This window comes from Zonotrichia leucophrys, chromosome 1A (assembly GCF_028769735.1).
Source record: "Zonotrichia leucophrys gambelii isolate GWCS_2022_RI chromosome 1A, RI_Zleu_2.0, whole genome shotgun sequence".
Lineage (NCBI taxonomy): Eukaryota > Metazoa > Chordata > Aves > Passeriformes > Passerellidae > Zonotrichia > Zonotrichia leucophrys.
Genome location: NC_088170.1, coordinates 51,717,934 through 51,743,053, shown reverse-complemented (window position 1 = coordinate 51,743,053; position 25,120 = coordinate 51,717,934). Strand labels below are relative to the sequence as shown.

The 25,120-nt window shown below is 35.8% G+C and overlaps 1 protein-coding gene across 5 annotated transcripts in view; it reads left to right on the top strand.

Annotated features, from left to right (window-relative positions):
- GRM8 (glutamate metabotropic receptor 8) overlaps positions 1 to 25,120 on the top strand; it is a 314,502-nt gene that overhangs the window by 250,695 nt on the left and 38,687 nt on the right. For all 5 annotated transcript variants that reach the window (XM_064702748.1, XM_064702745.1, XM_064702749.1 and 2 more), the window contains one exon: positions 19,796 to 20,731. In XM_064702748.1, the coding sequence (XP_064558818.1) occupies positions 19,796 to 20,731 (936 nt within the window). The remainder of the gene's footprint in view (positions 1 to 19,795; positions 20,732 to 25,120) is intronic.

The window sequence follows — 25,120 nt, the reverse complement described above, 5'->3', positions numbered from 1 at the left end:
ACACCTTCTTGGTGTTTCTCGTGGGCACCTCCTCAGAGCACTAACTCTTTCTTCTTCACAAAGTAGCCAACTGACCCCAATTCCCTTTTCAACCAGCCAGCCCACTCTTTTATAGCACTCTTCTTCTCATTGGTTACAGCTGTGGCCTGTTAAAGTCAGGCCTGCTCCTAATCTTTGTTAATTGGCCCAGCTGCAACTCCTTAGGGGTGAGATTCCTTTCTACACTATCTTTATTTTCTTGTATCGTCTCCCCCTACACAGGTGGGCTGGTACAGTGCCCTGCAGTGCGAGATTCTGCTCTCGCTCCACCACCTGCTCTGCTGCAGAGCCCCTGCTCCCCCGGGCCAGGATGGGAGCAGGCACACAGGGCTGGCTCTCCTGCACCCTCACTGAACTCTTAGCAGGTGCTGATGGCAGTTATGACAGATGATGATCTGCTGTGGCAAAGCTGCTGCCTCCTCTCACTAGACAAAATATATTAAAACCAAGCCATCTTTTTGAATGATTGTCAATACTCCAGATCATCATATTGCAAATTAGGAAGTGCTTTTGATTGCCAATGAATCATAGGGAACACAGTGGATGTTTTCATTAGTTTCTGTGAAAACATCTATATTTATTGAAAGTGAAGCAGCATTAAGATGGCAGAATAATTTTTACCCTGCTGCTCTTTAAAGGAGATGCTTTTAAAATACAATACTTTCCCCCCTGTACCCTTTCTCCTCTAGTTTATTTTTAATGAAGAGACATGTAACTATGATTTTTAGTGAATATTTGTAAGCTAGATATCCTCTGTAGATACCTCTACCCTGGTTTTTACAGATATTTCTTCCTCAAGTTGTGTGGTAACATGTTGTAGCTATGATGCGTTTATGATGATGTTCATCTATGCAGCTGGTATTGTGCTTCAGAAAATTTATCGTTTTTATTATTCTGTTCATTTTCCCTGTCAGAAAAATAAATCTTGAAAGTATCAGGTTTTTAGTACAGTTCAACCCTTGGAAAAATTATTGTAAGACAAACTAGAACATATCTTCCATCTAAATAACTTAATTGAAAGGTTTCCCTTTTCTATTTCTGATTTCCTCATTCCCTCTACTTTTCAATTTTCCTTTTCCTTAAGATGCTCTTTGCTAATTTAGATCATATTTTGGCTGCAGGTTTGTTGTCTGGGCTGTGTCTTTTCGCGTGGTAGCCAGCCCCAGTCTGTCTCTGGCCACCACCCTCAGAATTCAGGGTTGCTCTGCAGATGCCTCTGGCTCCTCAAAGTTTCACTGACTCTGCAGGGTCCTTGTCAAGCTTCAGACTTGTTCCTTTCTCGTTGCAGCGCTGGTTTCCCTTTGGGCATAAAGTGGCTGGATAAAGACTCTGCATCACACTCCCTGAGGGGCTCTTTCTCAGCAGGCTTCACCAGCTGCAGGGACCCTTCCAGCTCTGATGCTGGCTTCTTCATGGAGACTTCAGTAGCATTAATGCTCTCCTTTAGGCTAACTGACCTTTTAAATTTCCTCTGAAGCAACTATAGCTTCCAGGTACAGGCACTTCATGACTACTGGTCAGTCCTACTCTTGTAATTCTTACAAAACAAATGCATGACAATGCTGATATAGTAGATAAATTAAATTAAGAAACATTAACCATCTTCCAAATTAAAATTTTTGCATGATTATTGAGTTTGAATAAGGTATCTCAGTCTTTGACAGACACAAAGAAACTCTGAAATCAAATATTTAGAAATGTCCAACAATAATCTCAAATAACCTGACTGTCTGATGAATTTGACCATGTAAATTTACACCCGTTTTAGTAAAATCCTTTTACTCTTCAAGGTTTCCTGACTTTAAGTGATCCTAATATACTGGAAACAACCAGACCTTTTAAACTTTTAGTATGATTTTAAAGGAAGAAAAGAAATACCTGCCTTAGAACTTCTGCTCATTGATGATACATTAACTGTCAATGTTTTCTGTTTACTTTCATAACTTTCTTTATCAGTAGAAAAAAGATAACTTAATTTTCAGGCAAGTCTGATAGTTAAAATGCTTTCTTCCAAAAAAAAAATAATTTCTGGTTTATATGAATAAAAATTCAGGCAAAGGTAGCTTTTCTGCAAAAGTTATGTTTTATTCATATTGCAACAGCATTTTGCATACCAGGTCACACATAAAAGTTCTCTACAGATGTGTGGGTTTAGCAAATTTGAGCTCTCAACCATGTAATATCTGTACAAGTAAAGTTGTTAGAAACAAGCTTGCTTTTCTTTGCACTTATAATTTGAATCAAGTTCTTTCTATGATTAATAATGAATTCACCCTTAGAAACTGTGTTCTGTATTGCACGTGCTGCTACAAGGGCTAGACTAGACCCACATATTGACTGATGGTTTATGTCAGTGGCAGTAGATGGAAATAGTTCCAGTCCTAAAGTTTTGATAATGACTTCCTGAGTTCCTTTCCTTAGAAACCCATTCAGTTTGTTTTGGTTACTTTCTTTTTTTCTCTGAACATTTATTTTAAAATCCTCTAAGCACATTTTAAAATCCTCTATTTTTAAAGCTAAGTACCAGTTGGAAAAAGAAAAGTTGAAAGAATTTTAAAATCTAATATTTGACTTAAAAAAAATGCCACATATTTTAAAATACAATTTGAAACTATCTAAGATTACATTTCAAGATTATACATTGCTTCTATCTACCAAAATCTATGTTTAAAGACTCCATTAAGAAAGCAGTATGTAGATCTAAATCTATATTCTTCCAAGTTAGTGATTTTGATCTTCTGATGAGTCTTCAGGCAAACACAATTATGGATGATTTCAAAAATCACACATTTAGCAGATGCAGTTAAAATGCTGGAGTGGATATGAACTTACATGATACTACTCCTTAAGAAAAATCCAAAGCATGTAAAAACCCTGCATGTTTCCTTGGAGCTGTTTGAGGCTGGGTTGGATGGGTTCTAAGCAACCTGCTCTAGTGAAAGGTGACCCTGCTCACAGCAGAGGGGTTGGAACTGGATGATCTTTCAGGTTGCTTTGAATACAGGCCTTTCTCTGATTCTGTGTTTCAAGTGAAAACAGTGAATTTTAAAGACAGAATCCACTTGTATTTGTTTTGTTTTTTGGTTTGGGATTTTTGTGTCTTGTTTTGTTTTTTCACTGGAGCACAAGAGTTCTGTTAAAATAAAAAAGAGATTTTACAATAACAGATTTCTAACATTCTCTCAGAAATAATAAGATGCATAAGCTTTCACATTTATGGAGCGTATGCACTAAGGATATGAATGACTCAGGGGCATCCATTTTTCCATAATGATCTTGATTTATGAAGAAAACTATAAATTAAAATTACACTGATGTGATGAACTATCAGAGAGACAGCCATAACCACCATCAGCCTTAAGCACAGTGATTGGTGAACTAGTAAAAATTGAGAACCTCACACTGACAGTGAGCTTCCCTTAAGGCAGCCAGATCATACAGATATTTGAATCAGTATTTGATTTCTCTTTTCTAGGCCTCATGTCTTGTATCTAATACTGAAGGAATACATCAACACTGAAATTAGTCAATTATTTTTGAAAGTTACAGATTCAAAATCCATTAGTTCCCTTTCTTGTGACATGGTAAAAGAAAATGACTCAAAAAACTTCTGATGTTTTCCATAACTGCATTAAATAAGTTTTAAGTTTGCTGTAGGCCACTGTATTTCATTAAAGAAGTCAGAAAGCCTCTTCTTTTCCTGTGGGAGCTATTATATAATTGATAGATGTTTTTAAAATGCTGAACCTAAGCCCTGTGTTTAACAAAAGAACACAGTACAGGGAAATACACAACAAAAGCACTTAGTGCTGAATATGATTATATCTATAAACAAAATATGACAATTACATGGCCTGCAGGGTGTTCTTCTGCCTGCATGTAATAAGGCAGTAGAGTTCAAACTTTCACTCTAACAAACCCATGTCATCTGACTGAAAATTTTTGATCCCAGGTTAAAAATAAAACTAAAGGAGACAAGCAAAATTGTTTTAGGTTCTTCTATTCTTCTCAGAATTGTACTGCTATCTTTCTTTATTCTACATAAGGCTGAAAATAGAAGAGACTGCTATGGCTTTTAGACTAGTAAGTTTTCACAAAACTAGTCTTGATCTTAGCACTGGTCAAGTAGTATGACTCAGGATATGTTCTTCCTTACTGTTTGTGTCTTAGGTCAATATGAAAATTGTGTCTGCTAAGGACCAATTCTAGATTAAAAAGATAAGTCAACACTCGGCTACTGTAAATGAGAAGATACAAGATAAAAAACAAAAGAAACAATGAATAAAATTGGGATTTTATGCTATTGAAAGGTTATGGGTTGTATTGATATAAAAAGCTTGGTAATGGAGAAGAAATAGGCTGAATACAGATGTTAAAAGAGCATTAAATGATTTTCAGAAGTGCCCATATTAGACAGAAACTATTTCAGACATCACTGAAAATCAAAACAGAACCTACATTCAAGAGCCAATGACCTTAGAAGAACTGAAGGAGAATGACAACTTGTCTTCCTTCTGAAGTTTTTTTTACTTTGATCCTAATAGTCTTTTTTCCCCCTCAATGAAGTAGACTTCTTGACTGATTCTCTATAGAAAAACAAACCCCTCCCCCCAAAAAAAACCCACCAAAAAAAACCACCAAAAAATAAAATGGATAAAAGATAGCTGCTGGGAAAATGTCCAGAAATTTGATAACCATTTTTTCTTCATTAGAATGATAGGAAATTGCCAGTGAAACAGTCTCTGCTTGAGAGTTAGGATGAATAGTGACTTTTTTCTCACCTTGTCAGGGTGAATGAAAGTCAGGTTCCTCAAATGAAGCATGAAGTTACAGTTGTATGTTTGGCTGTGAATTTGTCACAGGATTCTTCACTGGGTGGTAGATATTTTATAGCTTCTTGTGTTCATCCTTTGTAAAAGTGGTATGATTAGAATGAATTGTTCTTTGAATAGCCATAACCAACAGGACCAAGAGTATTCCTGTTTTTTCAACAAATTGGAAAGGAATGACAAGCATAGAACTTATGTTTTAAAATATTCTCTTCTCTTTCACAGTAAAAAAAAGTGAGCAGTGATAGAACAATAAAAATTCAGGAGCTTTTGAATGAATTTCCAGAGAGTTTTGCATTCATATAGAGGACTACAGAGCAGGGTTAGCTACTTCCCTGGTACAAGCTAATGTGAGTTTTAGCATTAACACCACCCTGAATTTTACATATGTCTTGTAATTTGAAAATTGAGCTGCCCTTTAAAGCTTGAAGCAAATTGTTTAAAAGTCCTTAAAAGCAAAAAATTGCAGATTAAATGATTAAATTAATTATTTCTCATTTGTGATACATAATGGAAGTCTACCACAAAATTAACAATCATTAAATGGAAAATGAAAAAGGCCTTCAATAGTTATTATATGATGAAAGAGAATAACCAGCAGTTAGCAGAACAGTACTGTATGATTATTTTTTTTCTGTTTGCTTTGCTGCAATTCTCTTCATCTTGCACCAATATTATTTTAATTACTTTAGGATAGTAATCTAATATTTATCCAGGACTTTTCATCTGGATAAACCCCCAAACACTATTTAAAAATATATATATATTTATAGATAGGGAATTATTTTATGAATATCTAAAATGGTATCACTAGATTTAATGATGATATTAATACATCTTACCACAGGAAATCAAGAATGCATAGCTAATTTAATTGTAACTTCAGCTTACAGTAAACAGATTTAGTGTTGAATATGTCAATAAAATATGCTTGAAATGACTGGGTCAAAGAAGGAGGATTGCAGTGCCCTTTCTGGTGACTGCAGGAATTGAAGTGAGCTCCCCTTTTATGGAAAACTTAGGCATAAGGCTAAGCAATAGCTTTGGAATGGTTAACTGATTTGCATCACCAGAAGCCATTACAGCAAGGAACTCCTAGACTTGTGATGTAAGTGATCTGTTCTCTCTTCTGCGGTGCTGTGAGCTCCTTAGCAGAACTGTGACTTCTGTCTGAAAAGTAAAGTAGCTGGAGAGAGTCCAGCTGCAAACAATTATAATGATCAGCCATCTAAAATATGCCTTTAGGGAAATATTGAGCAGAGTAGGGTTGTTTAGTCTGAAGAAAACTGCATTGAGGGGGGCTGTGTTAATCTCTTCTAATACAGAAGGGATCATTCAGAAAAAGAACTATGTTAGACATAGTTAATTTGGCCATTAGAAGTAGTGGATTTGAATTACAGCGAGAGATATCTAATGCAGACACGCTAGAAGATTCTAAGGATGAGGATAATTAAGTACTGGGCTGCCCTGGGCTGTGTGGAGCAGGTGAGCTGTAAATACTGATTTTGCACAGTGATTCAAAGATGGGGTCATCACTTCTAAAGTTTTCTGGCTTTCATTTGTTTGGTGGATTTGATCTTCTAATAATCCCCTCAGAGGCAATGTCCTGTATCTCTTGAGCAAATGCTGGGAGGCATAGAAGCAACTGGACTCCTGTACTTGGTTTTGTACCGAATACAAGACTGTCTTTAGCAGTCTTTAGCAAGAGCTCTAAAAGAAAGCCATGAAAGATTTATGGAGTTATAAACTTGGTTTTATATTTAGGATTTTCTTTTGCTTCAGATTGTGCATCACTTTACTGGTTAAGGACAACTTGTCTACCTGTTTTCCATTCTCATATAAGACTCCAATTTGGACTTCTTTTTTTACATGCTAGATGCTTAATATATCCCAAATTGATTTAAGTTCCCTTATGTGGGAAACAGTTTATTTTTGCGGCAGTGCTGATTTCTTTTACTTAGGCCTTCTTTCCCTAACACTTAGAGAAGCATTTTCACTGCAAACAAAAGCAATTTACCATACAATATATAAAATGCATCATTAATTATGCAAGACATAGGAAAAGTAGGATCATTACAATTTCTTGTTTACTTTTTTCTTGTAAATATTTTTCCTAAATAGGTATTCTGTAAAATCGCAAAAGACAGCCTAAAGAACTTAGCTGCCAAGAGAGTACATTGACATTTTTCTATTTTCCTATTTATTTAACCTAGTTATGATATTTTTATTTGTTCTCAAAATAGTTAGTACCTGAAATCTGCCTTTGCCTTATAGAAGACAGCAAAAGGGATCTCAGGAGATTCTCTAGCCCTTGGATAAAGTTAACATCTTCTACACTTATGTTGTTTTAAGGATGAAGACTTTGCAGCTTCTGAAGGCATTATCTTTCATTTTTTAGCTACTCTTATCTCTCCAAAGTGTCTTAAGAATACCTAACTTTACTCCTTCTTGCTATAATTTAAGCTTATTTTATTCAGTGTACATCATGCACATCCTCATCCTTTTCATGTATTTGAGGACTGTTGTTTTACCTCCTAGGCTATGTTATTTCTTCAGGCTATACAAGAGGAATTTGTTCAATTTAGTCACATAGATCGTGTTTTCTAGACGTGCTTCTGATCTTTGCAGATTTCCTCTGGCCTCCCCATTTGATTCTCCTTCAAAGGGAAACACAATGACCTAGCCTTCAGAAAGTGTTCTGACTGCAGTCTCACTAGTGCAGAGTACAGGAGAAACATAATTTCATGTAGTCATGATGGAGAGTAGAGGGGGAAGACTGTTGTATCTATCTCCATTTATCTGGCATTTGCCCCTTTTGCAACAGGACAACATTGGTTCAATATATCACAATCTACTAGAGCCCTGGGATCTCTTTTTCTCCTGCAGAGCTGCCACCTCTGTCCTTCCTGACCCATAATGTACAGCTAGTTGTCCCTGTTGAACGGTATGCTTCATTTTTTCGGACTCTGCAGTATCATTTGAAATAACTATTCTGACCTTCAGCATGGCTTCAGCCTTTCCCAGTGTTACTGCCCAAATCTGATCACCCTATACTCTATTTTATGATCCAGACAAAATGAGTGGTTATTACAAATATTGAATAATAGCAGACTAACAACAGACCTTTCTAGACCACACCCAGTGCCATCCCTTCCCTTCTGACAGTAAATCAACTAAAAATTTATCTTTCCTCAGCTTTCTGATATAATTTGCACCTAGCCCTTAGGGGCTAAATATGTTTCACTAGGTTGCTTGTGACTGAGAGTGTAATTTGAGATGTTGTCAAAAATCCTTCTAATGTTAAGATAAATGACACCTGGCTGCTTGTCTCTCATCCACATTGCCTGTTACCCTCTCACTGAAGGAAATGTGACAGCCCATTGATGACAGATCCCTTTTGGCTGTTACTTGTCTTGTTTGTTTTCTATGTGTTTTTGAAATGTGTTTGTTTATTTCTTTCAGGATTTTTCTTGGAATCCAAGTCAAAATGAATGATTGATAATTCCCTGGCTTCTTCATTCCCTCCCTTTTCAGCATGTAAGCACTAGGTTTCCCATTTTCAAATTCTCCATATTTCCCCATAAAGTCTCAAAAGCTTGCTATCTACTCAGTTCTGTAAATATTATAAAATAAATCCCAATATTTTTAGTCCATAGGAAACCCTCTCACTTTCATTTTGAAAATCTTCACCCTTTTTTCTTTAGTAAGACATATTTTTGGGTTTGGTTTGTTTCTTTCCCCCCTGACTAAACATGATGTGTGACACTTTCTCTAGTTTAAGCTTCTTCCTAGTGCTTGTTTTTGTTCCTTCCAGATCACTAGGTCTCTCTGCAGAATTTTAAATTTAATTATTGACTCTTCATTCTAAGCAACAGCACTAACTTGGCAGTGAAAGCTCTTCTCCTGCTGCTGGAAATCTCAGTATAAAATACAGTCTGTTTTCTGCCTGTTCAGAGTTAGTTCAGACTTTGACACTTTTTGTGTATGTGGTCTTACTTCCTGTCTGGAACTGTGTTTTAAGGGTTAGAGTGATTTCTTTTTTTTATGTAGTGCTAAAAATTCAAAGTCTTTATCATGAAAAGATCTGACTCTTCATGAAGAGGAGCTGGAAAATAAGATATGTGTCATTGAAGTGGGAAACCATCTTTAAATACTGTTCTGGGGTTTAGAGTTTGATATGTTTCAGAGTATAATGTACTACAGCTTTTCTTTCCTAAAAACAGGTTGGACAAATGTGTCAGGAACAGTTTAGGTATATAGTGCCTCTTTTTTTCAGGCAAGTAAATAAATTTGATCCTTGCATTTCAGCTGAGTTTGTCTGTTCCTCTGTCAGAATTACTGAAGGTTGCTGAAGTGAGGGCAATGTTTCCCAAAATTTTGAGTGCATCACTTAATGTTAAAACATTTTTTAGAAACTAAGATGCACAGGATATTTCAGCTCTGTTTTATGTTACTCTTTGAGAGGTCACTGGTGAAGACAATGCCTTCATGCTGTCTGTCTTATGCTTGGATGGAAGCTCAGTAAATAGATACAAAATTGCCCTGGTTTCCTCTTTCTTTTGCCTCCTTAAAAATCTTTTTTGACAAAATTTCCTCAAAAAACCCCTGTTCAAGGTGGCTGATCATGCTGATCAGCCTTAATGTTGCCTTAATAGTTGCCTTAATAGTTTTAGGGTGGTATGTTCTCTATTCTACTAATACTCTGCTCCCCTTTATCTTACAGTTTGACTGTAAATTCTTTGGGATTGAGACCATAATTTTTTCTTGTAGATTTGTATAGCCCTTAGTGCAACTGACATCTTGGTCTGTGAGCAGAGCAGGAATAAAAAGAATATATTATCTGTGTTGGTATCAATTTGTAGAAAGGGTTGTGCAGGATGGAATCTGGGACCATTCATTTTTCTGTTTCATGCACACATGCCTTTTGCTCTGATCAGGAAATAGCAGGTAGATTAAACCATTTAAAAATAGTGGGGGAGGATTAAAACCTAAACAAAGTTATCAGCATCTTTTTCTTCACATTCAAGTGAGGCTTTTTGTGATTGGCTGATTTCTATTTTAAAAATAATTAAACATTAAAGATAAAAACTGTGACAGGTCATCCCCTTAAGAAATAATAACTTGTTGGCATTATGGTACTAAACTTTCTGGGCTGAACTAAATCAGCTGAAGGTTTAGCCCAGTACATTTGTTTCACAGCCCATCATGAAGGCGTTTGGGGACAACAGCTCTTTGTTTTGATAAACTCTCCTTTAATCAATACAATAATTAAAATCATGTCATGGTGAATATTTTTCATGAAACAAATGGGATTTATGAAATGATATAGTCTTAAAATAAAAAAAAAAGAATCTATATTAAATTCAAATGGCAACTGTGCTGAACCCCTTGTGTTCCTTTTGTCTGTGCTGAGCTGTGAAGTGAGGAAGAATCTGAGGACCATTGGGTGTGAAAGGCACCTGACACAGATTGGAGGGAAACAGAGTAGCTATGGAGCACTGGGCTTGGGACAAGCCAGCCCTAATTTAGATAACTGTAGCTAAAATAACTGTATTTGGGAGGAAGCATGTTTGTTGTGGGTATTAAAACTTTCATCAAGAAATGCAGCTAAGCTATTAGACTAGTGATGGGCCTTGGGAAGAATGAAGAAGATTCTCTAGGCAAAAGAAAGTGATGTTAAAAAACTCTTTGCAAGAACCATGCTCCTTTTCTTTTCTCAAAACACTAAATTTTTAAGGTATGCTTGCAGGCTATTTCTGCATGATCAACTGCAGGAAGTAAAAAAGTACTTCAAGCACTATGGTTCACATAGCCTTAGTACTAGAGATGAGCAGAACCAATGAGTTGATAAAACGAAAATGTGATGGTGGAAGATTTCCTCTCAAAAGCCCATTTATTTCAAAATGTAAATCTGACAAGTTTTTGGGGAATTTAGTTAGTTTGTTTTTAATTTGAGTGTTTGTGAACATAGAATCACAGAATCATCTAAGCTGATTGAAAAAGACCCTTGAGATCATGAAGTCCAACCTATGACACAGCACCATCTTGTCAACTAGACCATGGCACTTAATGCCACATCCAGTCTTTTCTTAAACACCTCTTTAATTACATATGAAAAATTATGGCCCAGTCTGCTTTTGGTAGTGCATAATGACTTCAATCCCTGTGTGTACAGCATGAGTTTTATTTATAAATGCTCATAACATTCTCCTCAAGTGCAGGGACATGTAATGGCAGCAGGGCCCTCTAGGTAAGGATATGCAAGAGAGATTGTCTATGTGAAAGTGGTATGCATAAAGAATGACTTTGGAAACCTGATTTTCAGTTTCATACCTTGGTACTAATTATATGTTTTAAAAATATAGAAAGTAGATCACTGAAAGTGCTTTCAAAAAATCTGAAGTCTGCCAATGTCATCTAGAATGGGATGTTTCTGTGGTGGTGTGTTTTGGTTTGTTTGGCTTCTTTGATTTGGTTGGGGGTAATTTTTTGTCTCCTTTGTAAATAAAGAGACTATCTTCAGAAGCAAGTGCTTGAAAATTAACTGTGGTTCATGCTTTCAGTAAAGAAAAAAATAAATTGCATATATTGAATAGAAGTGCCTACTAGATTTCTCTACAATTCCTTTTGGTGGTTACACAGTGCAGTAACAGTAGTTCTTTATTTGACGACCTGCTAATCATGCACTTTGTGTTGTCTATTCCCCAAGGCATTTGAGAGTAAAATTATGTTTCCAAATTATTCCACCCATATTAATGTTTCTTTTTTGGCAAATTGAAGAAGTTATTACACTGCAGCTCCTCCTACCTTTGTCTACCAAGTATCTGCTGGGACCAGCAATTCTGAAAGAATCAGAAGAAACCAAATCAAGGGAGGACTAAAGTATAAGTAAAAACAAAACAAAAACAAACAAACAAAAAAAACTGAACGAAAACAAGCCAAGAACAGCTAAAAATAAAAAAATAAAGTAGATCCCAAGCCATATAAAGGCTAGCAGTTTAAGACTACATAGTACTAATAAACACTCTCTGTATATTGTGATACCATGGCATGATTATTCCCCATTTTAGGCAAACACAGTGTGCTCTTCTATGTAAGTATTCAGCAGGCATTAGTAATTATATGACTTAATTATATGGGTTGGTTTCTTTGAGGTAAAATTACTATATCAGCGCACTAAATAACATATTTGCATTAATAAAGCAAGGTAAGTATTTAAACATCTCTATTTATGAACATAAGAATCTTTATATTTTTAATAGCATTATTTTAAATTTTTATGTATTACCTTAGAGCATCCTTCCCTATAAGTATTTTTCTCTAACTGAGAATGACTTGTTAACGTGTTCAGAACAACAAAAATACATTCTCTTTATTTTAGTAATTCCAGAGATTGGTGATATTGCAGTTCTGAAAACAGAAGATAACAAGAAAGATTATGACATGCTGAGAAAGTACAGAACTATGATGATATTTTTGGTATTGGTTCTTTGAAAATATACTGCTCAGTTTTAAAATTAAAAGTTGACTTAGTCAAATTTTCTAAACTATAATTTTTGGGCAAAAAAACCTTCTAAACCTGAGAGATGGACATCACTAACATCCTCATGTTGAAATTTTTACCCACATTTTCAAATAAAGTGTCTCCACTCTTGTCTGCATTACAGCTTCTCTCCAGTGGACTGAAAGGTTGAGATTCAAGAAGGTTAAATAATTGTCCATGACTCAGACTGTATCAGAGCCATATAGGCTGTGTCTTGGCTTAGAGACCAAAGCTGCACCACTAATAATATTTCCTTCCTTCCTTCCTTCCTTCCTTCCTTCCTTCCTTCCTTCCTTCCTTCCTTCCTTCCTTCCTTCCTTCCTTCCTTCCTTCCGACACTTCCTTCCTTCCGACACTTCCTTCCTTCCTTCCGACACTTCCTTCCTTCCTTCCGACACTTCCTTCCTTCCTTCCGACACTTCCTTCCGACACTTCCTTCCGACACTTCCTTCCGACACTTCCTTCCTTCCTTCCTTCCTTCCGACACTTCCTTCCGACACTTCCTTCCGACACTTCCTTCCGACACTTCCTTCCTTCCTTCCGACACTTCCTTCCTTCCTTCCGACACTTCCTTCCTTCCGACACTTCCTTCCTTCCTTCCGACACTTCCTTCCTTCCTTCCTTCCTTCCTTCCTTCCTTCCTTCCTTCCTTCCTTCCGACACTTCCGACACTTCCGACACTTCCGACACTTCCTTCCGACACTTCCTTCCGACACTTCCTTCCTCTCTTATATCACATTTGCATAAAAATAATTATACATGTAAATATTAAAACAAAAATTATATTAAATTTAATTGTTTTTCCTTCAAGAAAGCTGTGAGAGAGGTAACTGGTTTCCCTAGGGAGAAATTTGGGCAAGTGAATTTACAGTTAGCAGAAGTCAGCTTCCATCTTTATTCTTTCAACAACCTGTACTTCTGATCCTAAAGAAAAAGAGAAAAGAATTATTTGCCTTGTAGTATTTCAACCTGATCCTTTCATACTCATCAAGCTTCTCAGACTCCTCAAACTGATATTAGACTGCATTTGTTTTCAACCAGTACATGGTAAAACCAAATATATAATTCCATGTTCTTTGCAGACCTCTTGGAATATCTATGCCTAAAATTAATGAAAATGACATCTCAGTTGTTAGAAAAAACATCTGTATAGGGTGAATGATATAAATAATTTACAGCAATTATGGCAAATTTGGAAATGATAGTGATCTTATACTGGCATGGCAATCTGGAGTAGTTTTCAGTTTTGTTTCTTTTGTTTTATTTTAATATAAACAGTATTTTTTGTCATTGATTATTTCCCTTCTGTACATGCCTGCTTAAATAGTTGTTTGTATACCCAGCTTTTCTCTAATGGGATAAGTCTATCTGGCAGACAGAATGAAATTATCATTATATTTAGACTCAAAATGAATTTGTTTAGTTGAACCAGCTCAGTTTAATTTTGGGTTTTAATGGTTTGGATGACTTGATTGGACAAGGTACATTAAAGACTTTAACTTTTACTGTGAGAATAGATATATAAGACAAATTAAAAATCCAAACACTGGATGAAATTCCGTTAATTCTCTCTCTTGCTATACTTCTATGATGGGCCTTTTTGGTCAGAAGGTAAATACTCTCAGGAATTTGAGATAGAAATTAGAAAAATCCTAGTGATATTGGAGGTGTCATTTCAGTTCTTTGTCATTGTTATAGCTGAGAATCTCAGTATCTATTAAAAGTCCCATGAATTTATATATAAAACTCCTGATCCTTCTGAAGGTCTTGGCTAACTGACTACAGTCTGTCTGCTCCCACAACTCCTATAATTACCATTTGCATTACTCTATCCAGAACTCACATAATTCCATTTGTTTCAACAAGACAATTAAACATTCATTTTTCATTTTTTAAATGAATATCTGGCTCTAAGATTTGAAAGAAAAATGAAAATTCCTGCAAGTGATAATATAGCGTAATCAGAAACATTTAAATATTACCAAGCCATTACTCTGAAAAACCCTTTGAAGGTTGTCCAGGTGTCTTTATATTGTTCATGGGTTGCTGAATTAAGCAACTGATAAGTTTCTCCATGATGATTAAGAACAGGAGACAGTATATTTTGTACATATATATTGGACACATAATTCAGAAATTATATTTGACCTATTAGCATTTTTGATCAGTCTTCTCCAGTTGCTGTGGGCATTGCTAAATGACATTGCTAAATGAGTTGCCTGGTAATTGGAAGAATGTAGGTTCCAGAAATGTGAATATGCTGTTTGTACTGTATCATGTCAATCTTGTATTCTTTTAGCCAAGTTCTCACATCATTAATTTTTTAGCTCTATTATTAGATATTAGAGGGAATTGTGTTTGCAATGTTCATGAAGGACAGAGGTGTTTATTTGGTTTTGATATGAAATGGCATTTTGTCTGTATTTTAATGGTTTAGTGAACTGTGAATCTTAATGCTGCACATTAAAGAAAATTGCAGCCCCATCAGGCAGATATCTCATGTAGAGACGATTTTTATGTCTGTTGAAATAGCAATGAAGCCATTCTCTTTTTGTATCATGATCCATTTCATAGCAAATGAATACACGTCTTGCAGATATGCTGTCAAAGTATTTCTGATGTTTTCACACTGGCAAGTATTGGAATAGTAGGAAATGGAACCACATCTTGGGGAAATATGAGGTATTCCATGATAGCACATTGACCAGGTATTTTCCAAATTCAGAGAAGCTACTTGGATGAAATGGAGATAATGTTTAAACCATTACTAATACTAGGTACAGGGCTGGGCTATCCCAGTCCAGCTGAGCTAGATGATATCACATAGATTTAGCAATGAACTTTGCCTTGTAGTGAACTGGATCCAGAAGATGTCACATGAAAATGAGATGACAAAATAAATCTTCCAGAAACCATGTTTACCCAAGGCTACTTAACAATCTGAGACCTGCTCAGCCTTGGTAAGGTCTGAGCAGTATAAAGAATGCTGCAGACCCAAACATTTTAATCAGTAAGAACTGAAGAGTTGCAGAATTTAATCCTTTTTCAATGTCAAAAAGCACCTTCTTTTCTGTGCTTCTTTTGTCTGACTTTGGCCTCTTTAACAGTTTCTTTCCCCCATGACAATCTTTAAAAATGAGTGCCTAAAGTTAAGATCCCCTGAAGTTAGTTTTATAACATTTGAACTTCTGGATCACTTTAGGGCAAGTTTTCCAAAGTATTTTTGTTGTGAAAACTGCAGATGGAAGCATAGTGGGATTTTCAAAAGCAGTTAAACAGACAAGGCACTTAACTCTCATTTAAATTAATTAGCTATATTGAGCAAGTTCCCCTTGGCACTTTTGAAAGTTCCACTGCTAAGTGTTTATGTCTACATAAAAAATTATGATTTTCAGAAGATGATGAGCATCCAGCAACTCCCTTTAAAGCTTGACTATTACAGGTTTTCAGTAACTCTGAAAATTATAATTGTCCCTTGTTCTATGTTCCTAAATGATCCTCCCTTGTTTTGTAGTTTCTTAACAGTTCCTGCTGTCATTTATTGTATAAAGTTAATCTCAGAGAAGAAGTGGGATCAATAGTACTAGCTCATAAAGAGAGAAAATTAATGACATGGGTGAATCTTCTGCACAAGTTCAAGAAACTGGAATCTTTGATGCATACAATCAGTGAAAAAAATGATAGATATTTAAAACTATTGTAATTATGTTTTGTACTTAATTTATTTATTACTTTTATATTATGCAAAATAATAGCTCAAAAATACGTTACAGGCAAAGACTGCTGCAGGTTGTGGATAGGTGGGAGTGAACCAGATGATCAGAATTAACATGACTTTCCAGTGATTAAGATCTGCATGTACAGAAACCCTTAACAGACCTGTTCAAGTGTAATAAAAGCACAGTGCTCACTCTGAGGTATAGTTTCGCCTGCTCTATCTTCTAGAGTATTGTCCAAGCAGCAGTCTGAGGATATACACACATCAGCATTTTGGTTTCAATCAAGAGTCAGCTAGTGAAAGGCATCTACGAATTATTCCCACTTAGCACACTCGCTCATTGTAGAGGGGGTCTTGGGCTAAGTGAACAGGGCTGCTTTTGGCTGAAATGAAAAAATAATGTGCTTTCCAGAAGGACAGTTAATCTTCATTAACGAATCCCACTGAACTATGTCAAAAATAGGTCAATATAACCTTCTTCTGCAGACTCTAATTTCAAATACAGACCAATGTTATCATCAGTTCCTCAGAATTAACAGTTTTGCTCTGCTGATTGGTTCTTGCTGTGGCACATTCTTTGTTAATGCAGCTATAAACTGAGTTGTCAGATGGTTGTGTTCATAGGAGAATTCCATCTTTCCACAAATTTCCAGAGTTTTCATCCCCCAATGCCAGAATTTTCTTAGATATACAAGTATTTTGAATCAATTTTCAATTTCAAACACTGGCCCATGTTTATTGGACTATATCTCCTCTTTCTTCTTAAATAGCAGTACAACAGTACTACTCTTTGTACTAGTACAAAACTAATGAGCAAAAACTCATAACATTTTTTTAAAGCTTTTTGATAAATCTAGGTCACCCTACATGTAGTTTTTTGCCTAGAAAATTAATCCAGACAATCAAGATTTTAAAACATAGGATTTAAACCTTGTAAAATCCGCCTACCCCAGCCATTCATTCTGGTTATTTTCTACATTGATTTAGAACTTTTTATGCTTTAAGATTCATTTTTGTTTGACTTTTTCTATGGCTAACCAGTCAATAGTGTTTATATTAATAGGTAATTTATTAGGGAAAATAATTCTTTATCCAGTGAGTTTTTCAACATTCATAACTTTATATAAATTTATATGCTGGAAATTATATCTTTTTTAGTTTGTATCAGATGTATCAGAGTGAAAAAATATATGAATCGTTGTCAGCTATCTTCAGAACTAGGATTTATTATCAGTTGTTGCCAATGTGAGGTGTAATCTGAGACACTTTAATGTTTTGTAAACCATGAAGAGATTTTAGGTGTGTTTTTAGTCAATTAAAATACTTTCAGGGCAAAAGTATGTGAAATTTCAAATAGCTGTAAAATTAAAGGATTTTTTTTAATTTTTAAATTTTCTTTTTAGTAAAGTAGAAGCTCTAAAAGACAAAAGAGAATTCTCTGTACTTATCTAAGCCATCGATTCACAATACAGTAAATGTGACCTTAGGATGCTTAATGCCAAAAAACCCCCACTGTAGACTCGTGGTATTAAATACTGATCGGGTATAAACTCACCTTTCTAATTCAAATGTGTTTGAAAATGGGACAGCTAAGCTTTATCCTGTCAGGCTTTCTGCTGGATGAGATATTGCCTGTCCATGCCATTCTGTCTCTGCTGGATAAGGTGGTGTTTGCTCTCCTGGTGATTCTGTATTGTGTGCTATAATCTACCCAATATGTAGATCTGTGGTTTTCTGAGTCATCCCAAATTTATCCACAATTCTGGATTAATGACCATGGTTTACTGTTGCCCCCCATTATTGTAGTGTGTGACTAAATCACAAGATTTGTATTTATTCTCCTAGCAACAATGTGAAGGCAAATTGCCTTCACTATCATGCTGATTTCATCATAGCATGGTTTTTCTCACACCCAGTAGATGAAACAATAAGAGGTTATGTGGACTTTTAGGATTTCAGTGATTAAAACCAGGAGATTGTTAAAGAGGTGAATTTTTTCTTAGTGTACCAAGTACTCTGCTGGAGCTGTATTAAGGCTGTTTCATACAAAACTGGGTTATTCTTGTGCTTTTTAGGAAGCTAATTGCTTAAATGATTTTCTTTTCCATAGTCACCAGACGATGTATTTTGCAGAGTCATCACAATCCTTGATATAAAATCTGGTTGACTTCTGGGGATTCAGGATCCCCTCCCACTGAAATCCTCGAGTGACTCTGAGGGGTCACAGAGCTGGTTTTATGAGTGATTCTTGTCTCCCTGTTACTCTGTGGTCCCTTGGAGTGGAGAACATCAAAGTTCTGCACCGAAGGGGCACAGAAGAGAGCAGGAGTCCGGCTGCTTGTTGCTGCTTTATTCACCCTGTGCAGTGCTGGAACTGCTGCTCTGGCTCACTGGGGGAAGCATATAAGGCCAGCAATGCAACCCTGTGATTTCCACTCAAGTCTGTTGAAAAGTTGCTGAAAAAAATAAACTTTAAAGGCCAAAATTACCCCTTTTTATAAGCTGTCCTCATTCTGTCCTCCTCCAGAGGGAACTGAAAACATTCCTGACGCCTGAAGTTTTGTTACTGCTGTTTCGCTTATGAATACAGCCTCCAAATGAAACAAAAGTGCTAAGTACTTAATAGGCAAGAACAAGGGAAGTGCTTTGTCCTTGAGTGCTCACCAGCTCACAAAGGAATGAAAGGTGGGGCCTGGAGCAACAAGGAGCGGTTCTGCTGCCCACCAGGGGCTCTGGTCTGCCCCCAGCTCTGGCTCACTCCCAGTGACATCTGCAGAACAGGGCTTCAATGAGGGTGGGCTAGGGACAGCTGGCACCAAGCTGAGTGATAATGTTAAGTAGGAAATTCTTCAAATCCAAGAGTTCACTATTCAGATTTCATTTGCAGGGCATGCAGGAAGAATAAATACGTGAATGAAAAAAGTATATTTTGCTAATGTGCTGCTGCAGGGAAAGCTGGGATTTCTAAAACAAGATTGCATTGTTATGTGTTACAAAAGGATCCCCGGACTTATTATATCAGGAGAATTAAGGCAGTAGTCATGACATCTTTTTCCATTGTTATTCAGAAAGCAGTATATGCTTATTTTAATCTTCTAGAAATGCAAACAAAATACTTTTGAGTATTTCAAGGCATCAAAGGTGGAAAAGTATAAAATATACACTTTTGTGGAAGGGATGGCATCACAAACCATGGAACTCTGTTGTGCCAGAGCTGATGCATGGAGATTTTAATTTATTTCTTTACTGTACCAGAAATTGCTCTGAAGCTCACTCTGAAAATAGACTTATTTCGTAATTAAATATTTGAGAACTACTGATATTTATATTTGCATGTGATTAACTTTTTACAGCACTGTGTGTGAGGCTTTTTGCTTTTAAACTACCCTGGAGTCAATAAATATCTTTACAGATGTCAATTTGGTCAGCAGTAAAGAGGTAAATAGAAACTAATGACACTCATCAAGCCTGTGGCATAAATGATTTATTGGACACAATCATTTAACACTTTTTTAAAGTCAGTGCAAGGGAGAGAAACAGGTTTCTTATTATGGTAAACTGTATTTGTGCTGTCAGCAAGTAGTGATTTATGACAAACCTGTGGCCAGGATTAGGATATTATAAATGAAGGAAAATAGAAGTCTCATTAATTTTTTATACCCACAGGTAGAAGACATGCAGTGGGCTAACAGAGAACACACTCATCCAGCATCTGTCTGCAGCCTTCCCTGCAAAGCTGGGGAGAGAAAGAAGACGGTGAAGGGAGTGCCCTGCTGCTGGCACTGCGAGCGCTGCGAGGGCTACCACTACCAGGTAGATGAATTCAACTGTGAACTCTGTCCCATCAACAAGAGGCCAAATGCCAACCGCACGGATTGCCAGCTTATCCCTATCATCAAGCTGGAGTGGCATTCTCCTTGGGCCATCGTGCCTGTCTTCATCGCTATTCTCGGGATAATCGCCACCACCTTTGTGATTGTGACATTTGTCCGCTACAACGACACGCCCATCGTCAGGGCCTCTGGGCGGGAGCTCAGCTATGTGCTCCTGACTGGGATTTTTCTCTGTTACTCCATTACTTTTTTAATGATTGCAGCTCCTGACACAGTGGTCTGCTCATTTCGAAGGATCTTTTTAGGACTCGGCATGTGTTTCAGCTATGCTGCGTTGCTCACTAAAACAAACAGGATTCACAGAATATTTGAACAAGGTAAAAAATCTGTCACAGCTCCCAAATTTATTAGTCCAGCTTCTCAGCTGGTGATCACTTTCAGCCTCATATCCTTCCAGCTTATTGGAGTCTTCATCTGGTTTGCTATCGATCCACCACACACCATTGTAGACTATGGAGAGCAGAGGACACTTGAACCAGAAAATGCCAGAGGAGTTCTCAAATGTGACATTTCAGATCTTTCTCTCATTTGTTCCCTTGGATATAGTATTCTCTTGATGGTCACATGCACTGTTTATGCTATTAAAACAAGAGGGGTTCCAGAGACCTTCAATGAAGCAAAACCTATTGGATTTACTATGTACACAACCTGCATAATTTGGTTAGCTTTTATTCCAATCTTTTTTGGTACGGCCCAATCAGCAGAGAAGGTAAGTGATGATGTGTTTACCTATCAAAACACTGCTCTTTTTCTATTTTCATCTCTCAATAATTACAGCACTAAAACATTTTCATTCTTACAAATGAGTAATTGTGAATGGCAAACAAACCATCAGAATTAACAGACGATAAAGTATGTGTTTCGAAAGGTAGATTTCTTATATATTAACACAAGAAACTGATTGTGATTGTTGTGTGACTGGCATAAAAATGTTCACAATTTCTCAATATAACCTTTAATGACTGTTTCTTCTAACATTTGTTATTGCCCTTCAGTGATGCTGTGGCCTGTTACATGAAGCACTATCAATCTTTGTTATCATCTACAGATCTGATAGAACTGGTTGCATTCCACAAGTCTAAGAAGATCAGCTTACATTTGTCAAAAGTAATGAAGAAAAATGCTGGGGCAGAATGAAAAGAATTACTTTTGTCTCTGGTTGACATACAAAACTTTAAAAATTTAAAAGAACCAAAAGTAGAACAGCAGGAAATGAATGGTGAATGAAGTGTGTGTAAAATCATATAGGGCATAATTCACTAATTATTATATCAATGCAAAAAGAAAACACTTTCCTGATAATTTAATAAGAAATGAAATGGTTGATGCAAACCACATCAGACATATGACTCTCTTCTGTTTTAATGGGAAGGCAGAGGTAAATGTCAACTGTGTGAGTATTTATTGAGGTGACAATGGTGAAAATGACAAGTTAGGCAGGGAAAAGGAATAATACTAGCATCAATCTTCAAAACTGCAAATATTTGATATACGGAAATTCTTAAGAAATTAAAGTTAACAGTCTTTCACATAAATTCTTGTCTTTCCTTCTAGCAGGTTTTGTATAACGTTTTCAAATATTCATTTTAATGTAATTGGAAAGGTCAGCATGTGTTCACTTATAACTGTGGAAAGGTTTGACATGTATCTAATTTAGAGGGCGCCCTTGTCTGTGGAATTAAAGAACAGTTCTGTATATCTTGATGGAACACTTTCTAATTCAAGTAGAAGAATTGTATGGGGCAGAGAGTGTTGCAAAAAAAAAATATTTTCCTCCCTAGAAATTGAAGCAGGCTTACTGAATTGGATCAGGCTTATTTTCATGCCTTTTTGGATTAAGTTTGGGAAGTTGATGCCTTAGGTTTTGGCTTTTAGATTTTTCAGATTCTCTACTGCTTCAGTGTGTGGTTCTGTGCTTCATATTAAGGGATGGTAAAATCTCTTCACAGAGTAGCTAGACAGAACAATTCCTTTTTTAGCTGGGGACCAAGGACAACTGATCCAGATTTCAGGCCAAGAGCATAAACAACACGGACTGAAGAAAGAAAAACAAGAAGGATGGGCCTTCATAACCTAAAGCTATAATTGGACAATTAACTCCAATATGCAAATGGACTAGAACTTATAAAAGTGAGGGACCTCATGACCATTTTGTGGTCCATTTTGTGATCATTTTGGGTTTCAAGTTGGTGTAGCCCTGGCTTAGCTCTTGTATTGCCCAAGGTGTATCCATTGAAGCCTTTTAATAAATACCTACTTTATTCTTTAGTTCCGTTTAGCGTTCTAGGTCAGCCTTGGCAAGGCATCAAAGTGAGTACCAAGGTAATGGCTTATGACAGACAGAGTAAGTTAAAAAATTCCCATTTGACATAGGAAAACATGTAGGTAAATTGGGTTATTTTGTATTTGTAGGCTTAACTCACAAAAATGTTTTGTTGTATAAATGTGTGGTATTTTTAACAACTTAGTGTGGTCAGGTTTATGGCAAGAACTTGAACCAAAATAATTGAGTCTTGAAACAGGAAATATTTCTCTGCTGGTAACCATGCAGTGACTTTGATTTAGACCATCAGTTCACCTTGGCTTATAGTAAAGGATGATTTGATTTCAATCTTAAAAGACGAGATTAATTAACATCTCTTTTGCATTTCCTTTTTGAAGCCCAAGACTGAACACACAAATGATGCTAAATCACACAGCTTCTAACATTAAATTTCACTTTTTACCTGGCATTTTTTCTTTCTAAATGATTTGTTTTTCTTTCCTCTTTATGGAGAGAAAAAGTGCCAATGCAGTATCTCTGTAATTCAAATAATTCTTTCCAAAGTACTTCTTCTTTTTGCTTCAAATAGAACATGCTTCCACACAGAGTTTTACAGACATCTTCATAACAGTTAACATATTCCATACAATTTAAATAATTTTCTGAATGGGATAAAAATTTGTAAATCTTACTGCACATATATGCATAGTCTGAATAAACACAGTTTCTCAATTGATGCATAACATCATATTAGCATTTTAAAAACAAGCTAATGTATTTGAGAATATTTTATTTGAAATTTGATATTGTGATCTTTTTGGAGGATGAAACAAATGAAAAACTTACATGGACACTTTTTTTGGTGCTTACTTACATTGCAGTTATTTTAGAATCCTGAAATTGTGGTTTGGTTTGTTTTTTTTTATGGCTTGAGCTTACTGAGAGAGAAAAGAGCAATAAAAAGCTGGGGATTTTAAAGTGTTATTTTAAAGCAATGTTTCCTTTATGAAATGTTGACAGTAATAAATTTATCATGACATTCATTACTTGTCAGGGGTACTTCCAGTTGCTAACTTTAGATACCCTTCTATTTGAATAACGAGTGCTTAAAACTTTTCTAAAATGTTTTGAAGTTTTCCTAGACATTAGCAGTGCTTGCAATAATACCAGAAGTTACTAAGCATTTCTTGAAAAAGAGGTTGTAGACTTAAGTATGAAATTAATACTAATTAAATAACAAACCCTACTGAGCAGCTTTTATTTCCCTGTCAATATCACTGTTAAACAAAAAAAATGTACCATCAATGCTGAAAATAGATGTCTAGATCCAAAACTCAAAGCTCACCTTAGAAAACTTACCCTTACATTTAGTGGCCTTGGGGATCAACTCAAAAGCATAGGTTTCTTAGGAGATTCTGTAAATAGTCTAGAGGAGTGTAAATATGTAGAATCAGCATAAGTCCATAAATTGAGTGTTGGCATCAATCAAACTTCCAATATGCATGATGAAGGTAATTTAAATGAGTATAAGTACTTATCTGCAGACAGACGAGGAATCTTGATGTTTGTGCTTGCTGTGAAGCACAGGATGGGAAACTGCTCTCTTTCACTCATGAAGAATCTTGGGTCTCTAGCTGCTGAATGCAGCTGAGTTAAATGTCTGAATTTGCATGCAGTGACATACACATAAGAAAAAACACAGTAAATTTAAGGTAACTCAATAAGATGCCATGGGAATATGTTGGTTTCTAGTCTTGACATTTGTAATATTTTTAACAGCCCTTTATAACAAGTGCTGTTTTTTTAAAGCTTGTATTATCTCAGTTTACATGTAAGTTTGAAACTAATATAAAATTGAGAAAACTACTGTATATTATTGAAGCAATTATACAGATATATATATATATATATATATATACAGAGATAACTAAAAAAATGTTAAAGTACCAATCCAAAATAACCTGGCATAATTCAAGCTTGGTGGCTTGTATTGATCTCCACATTTACTCATTAGTCCTTATTTTCAAGCAATAAAATAAATAGCAGAATATAAGTGCCCTATGGTACTAAACACGCTATTTTGAGGTTGTAATTCTTACAGATGTCCTGCAGAGAAAATATGAACGTTTACTTTAGGTTATGTGTGATTTTTTTTTTGTCTAGTTCATGATTTTTTCCATTCATGTTCATGCCTGTTTTGACAGCTCATGCTTCATGAAAAGAACCTACTACAAAAAAATAAAAATTTTCGAGTTTGTCATTAAACTGAATGACAAATGGCTTCCTAAGACATAAACCACAAGTTTTCTAACACATTAATTTCAGTGAAGTGTTTTAGAGGCAAAGGAGAGAAATTCTGTGAGAAAGCATTCTGTGAATATAGCTTTTCTCTGTCATGCACATGTATATAACCAAACACTGGAAGTACTGGAATCATCTAGGATAGAGATGTCTGAAATGTCATAATGACCAGAATGCCACTGAAAACTATGTTGAATAGCTGAGTGATTAGAACAGGTGTTTGAATTCCTGTGTAAAATTAATTTAAAATGACAGATTGCACTAAAACCTTCTGAGGATAGATGGCTGTCTGAAGCACAACTCTGTTCAATAAACTGCACTTTGTAAATTCCCTTCCTTTTAGCATTTTTGACAGGTGGATAAATCATGTTTATCCACAGATTATTATCACATATCATTATTATCAGAAATAATTTATTATATTAATCTGGAAATACTTTTTCTTGGATGAGAAGATGAATACTTGTTCCCCATACTGTGAATGAAGAGATGTTTCACTTTCTGCTAAGAAAAGGCCATAAAAACACTGAATAA